Source organism: Ascaphus truei, chromosome 2, assembly GCF_040206685.1.
Source record: "Ascaphus truei isolate aAscTru1 chromosome 2, aAscTru1.hap1, whole genome shotgun sequence".
Lineage (NCBI taxonomy): Eukaryota > Metazoa > Chordata > Amphibia > Anura > Ascaphidae > Ascaphus > Ascaphus truei.
In genome coordinates, this window is record NC_134484.1 from 131,439,196 (window position 1) to 131,457,186 (window position 17,991).

General features: G+C 38.4%; 1 protein-coding gene across 1 annotated transcript; it reads right to left on the bottom strand.

Moving 5' to 3' along the window:
- Positions 1 to 10,892: 10,892 nt before the first annotated feature.
- On the bottom strand, positions 10,893 to 16,853 carry LOC142488141 (histamine H3 receptor-like). The gene is made up of 3 exons (XM_075588513.1): positions 16,634 to 16,853; positions 15,974 to 16,140; positions 10,893 to 11,675 (listed from the first exon to the last, which is right to left on the bottom strand). Exons 1-3 carry the CDS (start codon positions 16,851 to 16,853, stop codon positions 10,893 to 10,895), a joined length of 1,170 nt encoding a protein of 389 aa, XP_075444628.1.
- Positions 16,854 to 17,991: the final 1,138 nt, after the last annotated feature.

Consider the following 17,991-nt stretch of genomic DNA (forward strand, 5'->3'; position numbering starts at 1 on the left):
AAACAAGGATTAAAACAAATTTAGTTTAGTACAAAACAATTGTACACCCCGTAACAATTCCACACCCCAGACTTAATTTTTTTTAATTGAAACTATATGAATTAAAAAATGTCATGTTTTCATCAGTTTTAGTCAGTTTTAGTCAATGATTACTAAAGCCCACAGTAATCAGATGTCGTAAAAGTCTGTTAATCGTGTCTTTTACTGTCATGAATTCTGCAGTAGTAGCTTCCCAAGTTCATCTAAAATAGCTCTCCTCAAATTGTTTGGAATAATCTTCTTACCTCGGGATGCATCAAAGTTCACGTCTGGCCCACTCGGTATAACGTTGAAAAGGCATGTGATGCTGGAAGATTAATTAGGCAAATTAATATGGTTGTCCCCTGCAGTGTCTAGTATATAGTTGTAACGTTTCCCTTGGTATTATGGAAAGAGAGATGTTGTCTACTGAATCCCTACAAATAGGAAAAATGGTACATTTACACCTCTATGGTATTCGTAAGGCAGTACAATCAGGGGCTAGCACTTTCCAGTACTTTCTCATGTCAGAGGCTGCAGCTTATAAGAAAAAAAAGACATTTAATACACACTCTCTAGCATTTTGTAAATACTATTGTATGAAGCAGTAGCACAGTCAACCTTCTAGACGTGCAGTACTGTGCAGTACCTGTAGGTACTAGTGGCAGGATGGCCTCGCAGTGGGGTCAGGAAGAGTCCCAAACAGTGGATAAGGTTTTTAATTTAGTGGTTTATTTTTCCACAGTCAGACAATTCATTAATAGGCACACTGTCCATTTAAGGAAAACTAACTATAAATTAAACTCTACTCCCCTTGGTAGATTAATTATACAGAAGGTCCCTAGCTATCCCCTGGGTAGCTAACCAACATCCAGGTCAAACAATATTATGCAAACGTCTGGCATGAAAATATAAAAGTTCTTATCTGTGTTTTGGGAGCTCTGCCCCAAGAGAGTCCAAGTAATCCCTTCTGGATACTGCAACAGCAGCTTTAATGCCTCTGCAGGGTTGGAAGGCTAGTTCCTTGTAGACAGGGCTGTGTCCAGCAGGCTTGTCTCAGATGTGAGGATTCGCCATCCTGGCGGCCTCAGACCGTCTCCTCACATCAATAATCCTGTGGTTATACGCTGTTTGAATTGGTGTCACGTTTTGCCTACGTATTTTTTCTCACATACGCAGGTGCCAACTGTAGTGCCCACGGTTATTCTAACACAAACCAGTGGCAATCACCAAAAAGACCCAGGTACACACAGGTACATGCTGGATACATGCCTTAAACGTGCCTTAAACTAGACAAAGCATTTCTGCATTGATTAATGGCCCATCAGATTAACAGCAGGGGTCCCTGGCAGTCCCATTCAAACTGAATGGGACTGCCAGGGACACCTGCTGTGTTAATCCTATGGGTCATTAGTCAATGAAGAAATGCCTTAAACTAGACAGGTTAAACTAGCCAGCACGTATCCAGAATGTAACCAGGCTAGTTTAAGGCAAGCTTTAGAATACTCGTGGTCTCGTCTGTAGGTAGATTACTCCTGTGGTGGTACAGTTAATGAATGTACGGATCTGGAAGTTCCAAGAGCTATCATGGTTACTGAATTCTTTGGACGCTTTTACATGTTGGCAGGCCTTACATCTCTGGCATTGAAATGATCCCACTGGTTTTGGTGGTAGCCATGTTGGTGTGGTACAGATGCAGCGGCCGTTATTCGAACAAATAACAGAGCCATTTTCATGTGCGCTGCTGTACTCCTACAGGCACCCCTGTCTTTACCATGGTTGATCTGTTTTAATTTAATGTTTTCAGATTTCTTTGGGTGCAGAAATTAATGAATTGTAATGTGTACAGTACTGTACTACTGTGTCAATTTACAGGTGTTTAAAAACCAGATAAAAACCAAGTCTACCACAGTGTCCCATTGTGAATCGACCTCGGTCCTTGAAGACGCTGAAGACGTTATCAAATTTAGGCGTTTCATAATAAAAACTTATAAAACTCAATGCTCTGTGCTTTTTTCTACATTCCTACAGTATCCTTGCACAATTGCTGACTGGACTGGACACTGTGTACACCGTACACGTATAAAAAAACAGACTGTAGTTATGCATTTTTAATATGTTCTGCAATTAATGCTGCAGCAGATAACATGGCGACTGTAGCAGAAATATATGAAAATTTAATTTCGAACTATGATTTTTACAAATTTTCACCGGATGTTCGTGGGTGGAAGCATTCGATAAGACAAACTTTTAGTAACGATCAGTGTTTTTTTTCGCATCAACCCTGCACCGTAGATAGAAGAGGGTATTGGGGTGTGGTCCCAGATTTTTACAGTATATTTGATCATGGCAACTGCAAAAGGAGAAAGGTCGGGTTTAATTCATATAAGATTCGTCAATCCCAATCCAGCAATGTGCCAGTGCAGGCAACAGCGCCAGCAACAGCGCCAGCAACGGCTTACAATAACGGTCCGACCGTCAGTGAAAACCTGGTGAACGGCAATCCTTGTTACCTGTCCCCGCCAGAATACTTGCAAAATTTCCACCCTGAGCCTGATTTCACATACAGGTACCAGCAAGCATGCTTGTACCAAAAAGATTTCCAGCTTCATCAGCTGTCAACTACAGGTGCAGCAGGCCAGCTGTCATCTGTCAACTATAATGCAGACAACAGGAGTGACAGTGGCTCATCTCAACCCATTTGGCAAAGTTTATAATGAAGGAAAATATAATGTACTACTGTATATTATACACTATACAGTACAGTATTAAGTTTAAAGCTGCAGTTCAAGCTGCCGTGTTTAAAAAAAGTATTAAAAAACTATATAAGCATCAATACAATATGCACACAGACAAGTGATTACTGTAGCTACAGTAAACTGCAGATCGGTCCGTTGTCCTGTAATCAATCACTTTGCTCAGGGCTATTTTATTTAATTCAATTCTTGCACAATTATTGAAAATGTAGTCCTGCAATATGATTGACTGAGCAGTTACAGTACTACAGTAGATAAAGTACAATTGGTGGACAGCTAGGGAGAGGGCGGGGATCAAGAGCCAGAGCCTATCAGAAGTTTGTTCTCATCGTACGGACACACATGTAGGATATTGCTTGAACTGCTGCTTTAATTCCCAATGACGCGATGACGCATGCGGAAATCATAGCATCTTTTTTTATTTGGGGGTGGGGGTGTTCAAATGATTCTCATGAATTTAAATCTTTTGAACAGTTCATGTTTTGAACCCCTCCACCCGCAAATAAAAATTACAGTATGCCACCCACCTCAAAGTACAGTATACATGACTGTAGTGTAGAATTAAAAAGCTAGTGATTGATTTGAAGAATAGCAAAAATTGTTAAGCAAGCCCATGTCAAGAGAAAAAAAAAGGGATGGTTTTTTTTTTCAGACTTGAAATTCACATTGAATGAGAAGTCATTCTTGCCAAATCCCCCAGAAAGTGGAGTCAGAATCACACTCATCCGGGTGTGCAGGATTATACCTGTACTCGTTGTTCAAAGACATACACGCATGCACCAAAATGTGATGACACGCATATGCGTTTCAACAAGGTTCCAATGAGACATAAACGCATGCACCTAAATGTGATGACACGCATATGCGTTTCAACAAGGTTCCAGTTAGATATACTGTACACGCATGAGCGGAAATTTTTTTTTTACATTCGGAAGAAGCAACGTATTTTTGTATTACTCCTTTTCCCTTTATTATCCTGTACAAATACAACATTTAATTCGTACAAAATACTTTTGTTACTGTACTGTATGTGTGCTCATATTTTTAATCTGTGTATGGCTATGGAGCCTCAGAAAGGACTTCTTTCATATGTTCACTATACACTATACAGTATGAACTCGTAACGTTAATCTTCAAATTACAATTACAGACACTTGAAGTACTGTACAGCAATAAAAGACAGGTTGAATTGCTATTACGTAGATTATTAAGATAACAACTCGAGATTGTCCACTTGAGTTTCTCAACAGTATTGCAGAGAACGCTAAAATGCCATTTTCTGCACATGATAAAAATACAAGTCAACACGCATCTTAAGGCGGTAAAGTTGGAAGAAATCATGCGTCATGACATGGGTATTCCGAGGTATACAACGCGTGAAGCATTCGAATAACGGCCGCTGCATCTGTATGTCCATCAAAGTAGCTATGTACCAGAGTGTTCCTTCGTTTCGCGCCGGTCTGCTCACCATGAATGGGTATGTGGGTAAGACTTCATTAATGTCAATATCTGCCTTCAAGATATGCCAATACTTTTGTAAAATGTCTTGTGCTTGTTTCTATTGTTTATTGTATGTACCCACAAACCTGATCACTGCTGCTTTCAGCCGTCAGAGGTACGTTTCCCATGCATAATTATCAGCGAATGACTTCACTCTGTCACAGTACTCTTAAATTAATTCATAATGAAAAAATGTGAAAAAATAAATAGGTTCTCTCTAACTGAACTGGACCATCGCACTGACACTAAACCTACTGAGGATATTTACCAGCCAGAGGTTTGAAACATGGAAGTCCACACCGGATTCATAGACCCATTTGTTGGGGTCGCCAGGGGATAGGTGTCTGGTGCTCTAAATGCAGCAAGGGTTGCTACTAACTCTGCCATGCTGTTCTGTTTAAGTTTTAGGTGTGTCGTTGTGGACAGCATATGAGCTAGTTTCATGGATAGAGATATTCAGTGTGCTATCTGCTGGGGACATTCTAAATTGCAATGAAATAAATAGACCCCAAAAATAGTTCTGTTGATGGGACCGCACTAAACAAAGTGTTCCCGGAGGTGGAATCTGGCTCCTTGTCAAGGTACAGAGGACAATAAGTCTTGCTACATCTGTACATCAAAGAAATTACATTCCAAATCAAGATCTTAGAAAAAGTCTGTTTTGAAGCAAGGTATTAAAGCTCCCATTCTAAGCCACGTGGGCCCAGATGGGGCAGCTACTGGCAGCCCCTACAGTGGAGAAAAAAAAATAATAATAAAACATTGGATCACTGTGTGAGCGACTCAGGGTGACACAGAGATAGACCACTTCTCTCTCAAGTACTCCAGTGTACAGTTATTACATACTCTCTGGTCCAGGAAGGTTAACACTGCTTTAATAATCCCGGGACAAAAAATGTACTGCTTTCGGGTGCTGTATGACATGCTACAGACTGCCGCAGATTTCAGTCTGTCAGTCTGTGTTAACAGAGGCAGTAAATCTTACTACTGTACATCTGTAGTGTGATGAACAGTTTCCTTTGTTGCTGGTGATAGCTTCTTTCTTCCAACTTTAAGGAATGACCCTGTGTTGTTTGTATTGCTCATGGGACAAATAGAGGTTTTGAAAGCTCTGTGTATTGACGTTGAATATATTTGTATATAGTTATCATATCCCCTCTTAGATGCCTCTCTTTTAATGTAAACAACTCTAATTTAGCTAACCTTTCCTCATAAATCAGATTATTCATCCCCTTTATTAATATCATGGCTCTTCTACACATTTTTCGATGTCCATAATATTTTTTTTTTTATAGAGTGGGCCCCAAACTGTATATATTCAAGGTGTGGGCTTAATTATGCTTACGTTCCTTTATCCATACCCCCATTTAATTAAATGTAGCGCACTTTCCCCACCGACTGAGAGATGTGTGGCTACGGTGTGTGTATATGGTGCAATACCTGTGGTGCACAGGAGATCTGAGTCTTCGCTACTGGGACCTGGGGTATACCTGAACCGATGTTCAGTTGGTAACGCCTCCACCTGTACAGGATTCTACAGTATGATGTAGAATAACCCCGCTACAGGACCCACATACAATAAAACACACACTTATGAAAGATAACTGTTTTACTGAACATAAATAACCTAGGATATATATCACCAACCGGCCACGCATGGCCATACCCTCCAATGCTCCGCTTCCCCACCCAAGGTGTGTGTGACAGTGATGCCCCACTATAGTGTTTGAGTTGGTGCACCGATGCGTTGGATACCTGCCGGGTAATGCCACACCTGGGCGCGTTGATGCTGGGATCAATGGATCCGATGCTGATAAAATGAAGACTCCGCCTCTATGTTTATGGGGTCCCTCATGGATTGTACCACCGTAAACAATGTCTTTATTAATGTAGGGCGATCTGTGTCCTGGACCACAGGCCGCAGCCACCGTGCGGCGTCTCCCTGTGTCCCTAACACTAATATTGCTAAGCAGGGCAGGGTCTCTATCTGAGGGGTAAGTCCCTATCGCAGCCACAAACTATGTGGGAGTCGTGGCATAATAGGGGGTATCTGGCCTAGTGCAGATGCCACTGACATCTGCACATATAACTTACTCCTTCCTTGTCCCCGCTCTAACTGCCACTCTCCTGTCAGCTCAAATTTCAAGCACACCCAAAGTTCCAATCTCCCATTAGGAGATTCTAGCAGCCCTATTGGCTGTACTGGTTCATGTGTTGTGCAGCCCCTGGGGCTGATGAACCTCTGCATGCATTAACCTTTTTTGCGCATGTGAGCGCACAAACAAAATGGTGGCGCCCTTACCGGCTACCTGCCTGCAGCGGATGTGAGGAGAACTAAAGGGAGGACAAGGCTACAGCAAGATAAGATCTTATTTGCTTTTGCAGCTACTGCATGACATTGGGCACTATTGCTAAGCTTGCTGTCTACCAGCACTCCAAAATCCTTCTCCATCAAGGATTCTCCTAATTTATCCCCATTTCATTTGTAAGTTGCCTGTTTATTCTTGTTTCTAAAATGCATAACCTTACATTTATCTGTATTAAACCTCATTTGCCATTTACCTGCTCAAGTTTCCAGTCTATCCAAGTCCTTCTGGAGAGAAATTACACCCTGCTCTGATTATACAATCTTATTCGATGTAGTACGAAATGCATTGTGGCATTGTCGTTACGCCGTCACGTCACTTCATGACAGACTTCTATTGATCTACCCCATAGAGCATAGAAAGACTTTGCTCTCTATGCCTACCACAAGGTCATGAATAAAGAAGTTACAAAGCAGTGGTCCCAGTACCGAACCTTGAGGTACAACTTTATACACTCCTTCTCCCACCCCGAACTCCGTCCTAAATGAAGACCTACATGGTATATTTTTGGCCTTTTAAAATATAACAAATGGATGAGATGGTAGACTATTCTTTAGTAATGGATCAGAGGTCAAAATCCCCCTTTGTTTAGACAAGACTTTTTGTATTTTAAAAGCTGATCGATTATATTTGGTAATAAAAGATGTTGTTTTTTCCAAATAGGTTTCTCATAGGTTTCATGTTTCTGTTGCATTCTTTTGTTATGTTTGAGGGAACAAAGAAACAAGAGTGCAACAGAAAAACGAAACCTATGGGAAACTGTCTAATGTGCATCTGCAAAAAAATACATCTTTAATTACTAAATATTATTGATCAGCTACCATCTCATCCATTTGTTAAACATAAAGAATATTTTAGCTCCTTGTATGTTGAAGCCACTTTAGAAGATTTAAGAAAGTTCAAAACTGTATGGCAATTTTAAATGTGGCTACATCCGATGCACTACATGTTCCTTTATTAATGAAAAATGAAAGAATTTCCCATAATAATAAAAGTCATTATAAAGGAAGGGGTTTTATAATCTGCAAGACCACGTATGTGGTTTTCTGTTGGGTTGTGCCTGGGGCCTTCAATATATAGGACATACAACACTCCAATTAAATGGAGATTCCCAGAACACATGAGAGACATTTTAATGGGCGCCAAAAACATGGGGTACCAAGATATTTCTCTCATTGTCAACAGAAAGATCCCAGTAGTATGTCAATAATGGTTTTGGAACATATTCCACAGTCCCACCTCATATATTGGGAGTGATTAAGTTAAAACCCCTGTGTAGAGAGGAAACCTTTTGGATCTTCCAAATGGTGACCCTCACCCCTGGAGGACTGAATGAACATTAGGGCACTAGTACAATAGTGTAGTTTCCCCTAGTATGGGGTAGCCCCCTACTCTCTCCTCGTTTTATATTGGTAATATATCATTCATTGGGCTTCATATTTCTGTGTGTGTTTACTGGCTTGTATTATGAAATGATTCTATTATTGTTTATGTATATTAAGTTTGACATTGGGATGCATTTTGGAGATGGTGTTTGTATATATTTCAATGAGTTTAGGGTTTTCATAGTTAGAATTGTCCCTATGAATGATTGCATTTGTAGCCCGGTTCCCCTTGGCGCTTCCATGGCCCTTACCTCCTGCGGGGGGGGGGGGGGTTGCAGGTGTCGGGCGGCTAGTGAGGTGAGCCGGTCGCTTGTGGCGCACTTGGCTAGTGGGGGCCCCCATTTTGGATATGCGCGTGTATGCGCTGTGGTCGCGCATGCGCAGATGCTATCGGGAGTTGCGGTGGCCATTACAGAGTTGCGCATGCGCAGTTCTGATCGCGCACGCGGGGGCAATAACTAATAGACTCTGCGGAGACTACAACTCCCAAGAGGCATAGGCTGGGTGAGTTAGGGTGTGTGTGCAGGGAGCAGTAGCCCCTGGCACTAGGCCTAGTTACCCCCTAAGTCCCAGATAACTATTATCCTTGCTCCAGCTTGTGGTACTTCAGGGACAGGCCTTAAGCAAGGAATCTGCCCCTTTAGCTATTTGATTAGACCAAGGAACCACTCATCTTCTGCGCTGCCTTATCACTGGGTCTGGGATCAGACTCCCTCTAGATAGAGACAATCTTCACGGAGGACCCTGCCACGCAGTGACTGCGGACTGGGGGCTGGAGACGGACCAGCCCCAAGGTATAGGTACGGTGTACGGTGATATTATCCACGCCGGAATTCACCCCACGCGTAGGTGGACGGCACGTCGGATCAGGCGGATTCAATTCTGTTATCTTGCTGTACCCGGGTGCCGGAGCCCCGGGCAGGTACCTATAGTAGTGCACTAACACTCCACGGGATAGCGCTATCTCCAACACATTAGTAAGCTTGGACATAAGGGACATCAGGGAATTGGTGCCCAGCACCCAGGTACTTTGGGGGACACCTATGTTGATGTGTGGGGTGGTGAACTTCTATACGTATGGTTATATGCATATTACTTTGTGGTACAAAGTACCAAGGTTATTAGTTATAGTAAAACGGTTGCTAGCATATGTTGTGTGCGTGCATTATTATTATTATTATTGTTCCTGTAAGAGGACCATCCCACCCTGTTGGGAACCCTTACAGGTGGAGGCGCTGTATCCGAATAATCAGGTAACCCCAGGCTCCCAGCGGCGGAGGTTCAGGCCTTCTGTGAGCCTATCAGGTAATGCACCACACACGGTTACACACGTGTATTTCCACACATGGTCCCCATCTGCGATTGGGGGTGGGGGGGCAAACTGTGATACACATTTGTAATTTAAATTATTATTATTTTTGTTATATTTAGTGCATTTTCATACATTGTATTATAATTGTACATCAAGGGGATTTCCTTTGATAAAGAGTGATTACACATTAATATAACAAATATTGGATTGAGTCCTCAAAAATCTATTGCTATGCCAAGATCAGATATGTCTAGCCCTTTAAATATCAATTGGTTTCGTAACTGATAGTAACCACTATTTATATAAACCAGGAGATGCACAAGATACTTGTTAATATTATCATTACCACTTGTATTGATTGCTTTACTGGTCATTTAATCTATATTTTCACAATTGTGAAGAACAATTACAGTATCATAACTTTCATCTGAGACACAATCATATCCATCCCCATTGCCCAAGGAAGCACCACCACCACCACCAGTGCCACTTAAATCACAGTCTTTAACAGCATTAGCAACATCCACATCATAACCAGAATCCTCATTCATAATACAGGTAAATGGTAGTTAAACGGTTGAATCATATAGTACACCCCCCTGCTCCTCAAAGTCATTAAGTCCCTATGATTGCATTTGCGACACATCTGACTATTTTAACAGCTCTTAAGAGTTTAGTAACATAAATGACAGAACTTGTCCAGCACTAATTGCTTTTTTAAAACTGTGACAGGAAGGATTTGATGATGGTGATGACTTAATCGTGTGCTTGTTGGCACAGGCAGCAGTAACAGGCAGCTGGTGTTGGTGTCGGTGGTGGTAGTGGGCCTGGGTTTAGAGCCAACACTTACTATTGTTTTAACATTTCACCTCTAGGTCGTCCTCGCTTTGTTTGTATCAATATATTTCAGTGGAACACTGGTATGTGAAAAATATGAATTTTGATTAGGGTGTGTGGCCTATATGCCTGGCTAATATGACATGCATCCCGTGTAGTAACGAGTAGTGCATACAGTATGTTTTTTTTTTTTTCCAACATCACATTGTAACAGTCTGGGCTTTTAGTGCAGTAATAAAGTTATGAAATTAGAAAAAAAACTACTTGGATTTTTAATTGTGAAGCTTTACACTACAGTGTAGTTACACTACAATGGAATGACTCCTTCTACTAAACACTTAGTGGACTGGATGTGTCGGCATCCAAATTAGCAATTGATTGATTATTGCTAATCTGCAAGTATTTATCTCTGATACTCTTATATCACGTTAAGAAGCTTAATAGAGTTTAGTGCATCTAGGTCTACGAAAGGAAAAATATCTCTTCAACATTCAGATAGTAGAGCTTTGCTTTTACTACTCCTTTGTTTTTTTTTATTCGGGAATGTAACTGTTGCAAATATCTTCTTAATAAACATTACATGTTTTTTTAAATAAACTCTCCAATACCTCTTCCATGGATTTGACCATATAGGGTGACCTGTCTAACATGATTCTGTTTTCAGCACATTGCTAGCCATTGGAGGAAAAGCATCAATCTAATACATAAAAATGACCATTTACATTGTAAACTTCTTCATGCAAATTTGTAAAAATATTTTGATAAAAGCCTTTCTAAAACTTTCGTGGCACAAGGGGTACAGGATAGGGTTAATTGTTGAATTAATCCATAACAACCAGGGTGTCGCTTTATACCAGAAAGAATTAGTGCAATCATTGTGACAGGCAGCACGGATAATGGCAAAAAGTGAGAAGGGAGCCCAACAAATGCCAAAAATAGAAACCAGAATCGCTAGAGATTTCGCAACTTTCTTGTCCCTTGAGAGTTTAATAATATTAACATCCCTCTTAATATGTGTTCCGCCAGTTTGTGGAGAAGACGTAATGTTACTGCCAAAGCATTCTCTGAGAGAAAGAACAATGTTAACCCTTTTCCTTACAGGTGATTTAATGTCCTCTTTCCCATCTATTTGTGGTAGAGCTTGAACAATATTAGTTGCTATGATGTACGGTCTCACAGTTGTTTCCTTTTCTTCTGAAGGAGGAGTAATTGAAGACTGTCTTTTCTTTCTGCTGCGTTTTTGAATGCTCCAGTAAATGCTCAAATTAAAAAATGAAATGCTTATAAGTGGAAGAGCAAAATCAAGTGCTGACGCTCCAAAAATAAAATACCAGGTGTAATAAAATCCTGGGATACAGGAGCTTTCGGGAAAGTTATTTTCACCAACAAAACTTTCCCAGAAAAGAATGGCTGGGCCATACACAAGGAATGACAGTATCCAGACTGCAGCCATCTTAAGAACTGTCTGACTATGTCTTTTTTCTTGAGAGCGATATAACACCTGGCCAAAGAGATAAAAAGTATGATTCTTTTAATATCCAATCTATCCTCCTTTTAACATAACAGATTAATTGTGGCCAAAATATAATTTTTTTTCAAAACTAAGAACGACAGCGCAAATATTAATAATTTATAGAATAGTGTTTGCAATATGCTATAATGTAACAAGAATGAAAACAATATATTTAAATAAAACCAGTGTACAAATGGCTATGGATAACAAGTAGTGTATATAAAACCTTGATTGTTTCTCAAGCCATTCAGGCATTATTAGAAACACAGTTACATAGTTACATAGTTACATAGTAGATGAGGTTGAAAAAAGACGTACGTCCATCAAGTTCAACCTATGCTAAATTTAGACAACAGATACTTTATTCTATATCTATACTTACTTATTGATCCAGAGGAAGGCAAACAAAAAACCCCATTAAGGGGAAAAATTAATTCCTTCCTGACTCCAAGAATTGGCAATCGGATTAATCCCTGGATCAACATCCTTCCCATGTATACTTATTTGGTATATCCCTGTATACCTTTCCCATCTAAAAAGATGTCCAACCTTTTTTTGTCCAACATCATTAATGAGAGTAAAAACAAAACAAACAAAAAAGCAAAAACTATATTTTATTGCAACTTTAATTTTTGTAATGAAGCCACTGAGAACATGGCACAACACAAATCTTCAAATATTTGGAAAGAATAAGAATAATTTAAGATCTTCACTGCCATAGTGGCCTATACCACCTTGACTGCTTTATTTTAATATACTAAATTCCTAGGTTAGTAAAAGTTTGTTATTATATCACTATAATAAGCCTTTCTACCTTTTTTAATAGCAACAACTTGCACACATAACTTAGTTGAAATCGTAGAATGTAAACATTTGTTCCCATTCATCGGGAATACGTACAAATACAAATAGTATCGCCAGATTACAGTGCAATTTTGGTAAAATTGCATTATAATTGCTCCTGTGATTCCACTTGAACAAATGTCTTCAAGTCTGCTTTGCAAAAACAATTGCCTATTTTCACTTGTTCTGCGAACTTTGCATGTGTCAATACCCTACCAGTGAACTTCAACTTACAGTTCCCCTGTCCTGCAAATAAGAACATTATACAGTACTATCTAACTTGAGTTTATTATTTTTGACCAACTCTAAGTTAATAGCAGCAAATAAATATGACAAACTTAAAACATTGTATAAAACAAGAAACAAAAAAGTCCATAGTAACATCCAATATGACAAAAATACACAGTGAAATACCTATATTTCTCTCTCTAAAAAAAAGAGTAATTTAGTTAACCCTTTGGCCAAAGGGTATAAGCCTGCGAGCCACTTTCAAGGCATGACCATAATATCGCAGGTCCTAACACTAACTGATTAAAATCCTTATTTACCTCTATAATTAAAGCATTAAAACATTGTCTACATTTTCAAATAGAGAAAGTGGGAGTGAAAATCCCAAGTAATGCTTCACTAAAAAAAAGTCCATATACATTTATGAAAAACTCTCAACATATAAACAAATCCCAGACAGTATATTCAAGTATTAGAGGAGATATCCCACAATGTCAGCCAAAGTTGCTGCTGAATTAACTTTGAAAGATTGTATATATTCAATTGAAAACTCTGTAACATAATGGCATAGTGGTACACGTTTATAGTAAAACAAGAGTGATACTTTGTATTGAAGATTTTTACTTACTCCGTTGTTGAGTGGATCCTCTTGAACTGTCAGCATGCTCCAGCCAGAATCAGGTCAATGTGAAGGTGAAGTTGTGAGGCGGTGCATAAAAAAGCCCTCTTACGCGTTTCTTTGACAAAGCAAAGGTGTCTGCGTGAAACGTGTAACAGGGCTTTTTTTACCCCTTGCTTTTTTATGTGCGAATAAATAGTGTTTTGTGCCTTTAGTCTGCAGTCCGGTTAATTCTCTCCCGCATAGCAGATGCACCGCCTCACAAATTCACCTTTATATTTTCTAATAGATACAACCATTGAATTCTTCTCTTTCTTGCAAATATAATTTGTAACTTACTAAAGATGGGTAAATGACTTTAAATTTGTTTTGTTAAATATTTTTCTTTTTCTGCAAACGTTGCACGTGTTTATACCCTACCAGTGAACTTCAACTTACAATTCCCCTGTCCTGCAAGTAAGAAAGTTATACAGTACCATCTAACTTAAGTTTATTATTTTGACCAAAGTTAATAGCAGCAAATAAATATGACTCGTGATATTGACTTAAAACATTGTTAAAGCCTGTCATTTGATGACATGCCGTACAGTAACACATGAATTACAATCTGTAATGCAACTTCTGATGATAACAAAGTGGCAGTAGCACCTCTATTGCATGTTATACTGTATCTAATGCTGTATAAAGTGCTTAATGAAATGCCAACACAAGCTGATGTTCACAACAATTAACAACTAAAGCTGTCTCACATTTTAATCTGGTCTGTAACTTTTACATACAGTATGCCTATAATATATATTATCTCTAACTGTGCATGCAATGTCTTGTATATAATGTATACCTGTTCACTTATGTAACTGTATTTGTAACCATGTATTATTTGTCATCTTAACTCTATGCTCAGGACATACTGGAAAACGAGAAGTAACTCTCAATGTCTTTATTACTTCCTGGTAAAACATTTTATAAATAAATACATACTGTACATCTTATCTAACGGACATTGCTCTTCCTTTGCAATACATTTTCCAAGACCCCAAGAGTACACTTTTATTATCGAAGCCCTGTCTCATTCATAAATAGATACTCGCAGTATAAATTTATTTAACCCCAGACTAATACACAAACTACTTCATACTCCCTCCTTTTGGTGTTTGCCATTGTTCTCCACCTTTCATATCCCCCTTTTTCTCTTCTGCTTCCTATAATTATTTCTCTTCTGCTTCCTTCATTCTCTGAACCATTCTGCTCACTCTCTATTTTTGCTTTGCCTACAAACCCTTATACCTATTCTTCACATATCCTTAATCTCATCCTCTGCCCATTACCTTTCTCTCTCTCCCTTGATAGTCCTAATTTTTATACTGCTCTCCCATTCTCTCACTTGCTGTTTTATCTCCCTCCTACACTGCAATTTTTTTTCTTCTGTTCTTTCTTCTTCAATTGCCTCTCTCCCTTGTGTTTCTGACTTTTTCTCTATCACGTAGTATACACCTTTTGCTCTCCCATCACCATTTTCTTTCTTATTTATTTTCTGGACACTTTTCTTTCTACCCGTGTTCTCTTCGTTTTCTTTCTCCTTTTCACTCCCTGCTGCTTCAACAAGGATTCTACTTTTATTTGGAACACAGGCAAGATAGAAATGGTTGGAAAACTGTCTGTTAATGAAAGGATTTGATTTGAAACAGATGCATCATGGGACCTGATGTTATAATCTCGTGAATCTAAGTCATCTTTCTAACATCCACTGACCAGGACAATTTTTGACTGTGGTCACTCAAATATGCAATAGTAGTTTCCTTAGACATAATCTCCCTATGAGGAAAAGATTAATCATTTGAAATAGGTACAACATTGTTTGACACTAAGGAAGCGTAGATTTCTTACTAACACACCTTTTACGGTCTCTCAGGGATCACTGTAAGGATTACTGTTGCTTGACATGTACATGGTAATAGTGTGCAAGATACTTTATTTGAGCAGATGTACCTATTTGTGCAAAGGATTTTTGCATGGGCTATTAGCGTTCCTTCCAATAATTAAATTACAAACAAAACTGCTTGAACAGATTTGTTAATCTCTAACAAAGCATTTCTCTTTCTACATCACAAATATGAGTGCTTATGACTCAAAGTCTTATGAACCAAAGCATTATGAAATTTGAAAATACTCACATTAAACTTTAAATGTAATAAACTTGTTAATAAAGCTGTCTGCACTAATATTTTTCCACAGACAAAATAGAAAAGGGAAAGCCTCAACATACAAACTTTGATGCAATCTATAATAAAGGTTATGTAAAGATTTACATTTTTTTTTTTAAATTTTGTAAAAAGAAAACAATTGATATGACCTGATTGTGAAACTCAAGAAGGCATAACGGTAATACATTTTAATAATTTACCTAATATCCTAATGTACTGATATTTAGCTCATTTAGATCCATTCCAAATTCTGTATGCACACATGTACTCTTCCCTGAAGTAGACACACAAGAGATTACGTCTCCACTAAGCGAACAGTAATGTGGTATCATATTCTGTACCTGGAGATCACAAAGCAAAAATAAACAGAGAAAAAAGAGAGGCATACTTACAGCCATAGTGACAGAAAGGAATCTGTCATAACTGATAAGTGCAACATTAAATGCAGAGGCAGTGCACATCGTGTAATCCGCAATTAACCATAGTTTGCAGAGAAATCTTCCAAGTACCCACTTCCCAGTCAGCAAATATGGTACATACAGTGGGAGGCTGAATGCACCTGGAAAGGTTGGAGATAGAAAAATAAAAATTATGTTATTTTCAGTTTTTGGAATGAACATTGCAGCTAACTCATTCGAAATTGCTGCATATATTACTTTTATATACGGAAGAGTAACAAATGTATGCGCCTTGATATGCCAATTTCTAAAAATGATTTTCATGTGTTGTGTGGCACGTGTGAACTTTATTTGTTACTAAAATGTTTTCATTTCAAGAAATTAGTGTTTTTACATAGCCTCCACAATGCAAGAAGTATACACCAAAAAGCACTAATACGTTGTTGGGCTTATTTCACATGTTTAAATACAGTTAGAATAATTAGTGTTGTGCTTCATAATAAGCTACCCAAAATAAAGCTAGGAACAGGACCTTCATTCAGATAGTCACTTTATAGAAACACCCCATTTATAAAATTAGTAAGACTATACTGTATAATGTACATTTAACACTAGATAAAAGATATTTTAATGACGACTGTAACAAAAACTTACCTATGAAAAAGTCACAAATAGACAGGTTAAGAAGAAAGAAGTTACCCTGGTTTCTGAGTCTCTTGTCCACAATGAAAGCTAAAATAACAAGACTGTTGCCCAGAACGGTGAGTAAAATTAATAACGATATGAGCACAATTACCAAGACTTTTATACCTTCTGAAAACTGCATTTCCAGACCACCATCCTCAATAGCAACAGACAAATCTCCATTAGTCATGTTAATTAAAGTTTGCATTCTAAATATAATAAAATAAAAAGTCCTCCAGTACAAAAATTTGCAGGTTGAAAAACTGAAACAATTGAACAATGGTGATTATTTACAGTTGACTCATACGACTGAAACATCAGTTCACTAAGCGTATTTTTAGAAAATGTATGTTAAAATGATTTGAAGTCAACGAACGTAACATCTTCTGTGTCTTTTTTGTGTCCACCAAAACTATGAAACCCAGAAATAAGGTTGGTTCTAAGATTGGTGATGTTTATCACTGCAATTAGTCACATGCCGTGCCTTGTATCAGTGCCTTGTATCAGTGCCTTTTATAGGAGTCTTGAAGGAGGAGTTTGTCCTGTATCTATATTTAGTATCCTTAATTTATACTTTAATAAATCCAATTTGCTCACACACTAAAATCTATTCCATCACAAAATTGCACATTATGTGTTTATATTTTTACAGCAAGATCAAAGGCAAACATAGGAATTTTTCAGACAATTTTTTCTTCCAAAAGTTATAATCTAATTTGACCAACTTCAGCACAACTAAAATAAAGCGACTTCTCACAGCTGTTTTCCCTGTTGGATTTAAGTGTCTAATTTACTCTTCTCCCAGTGTCTTGTGCACCATTTCTTTCCCATGGCTCTTTTCATTATCTTCCCCATGGCCCTTTTCATTAGCATACTTAATTGTAATTATTTTGAGGAATCCTGTGTCACATTTGCAGTGACATGTAAGTAACTTTGATTTCACTTCAATTATTATTTGTACAGTACAGTGTTTATCCACATACCATTGTTACATTTTTAACAATACAAATGTCCATTATCCTACATGGCACCTGGATACATGGCCTTACCTTACCCATGTTCTGCTGGAAACATCAGTTCAGCTACAGATGTACGGTAGCACCAGTTACCACGATGTAATAGATTAAAACGCTGGCGCATTATTTAACAGTATTGCTATTAAAAACAATGGCTGCAGATATAACACACATTTTATTTATTGTATTATTTTGTGTGTTAGCCTGCGTTAATGTGGGTAATAACGTCTGCTACATCTGTGCATGGTTTAAAGTGCAAGTTTTACAACAATAAAATTGGGAATACTGTACCTGAGTTTTCCCAACCAAAAG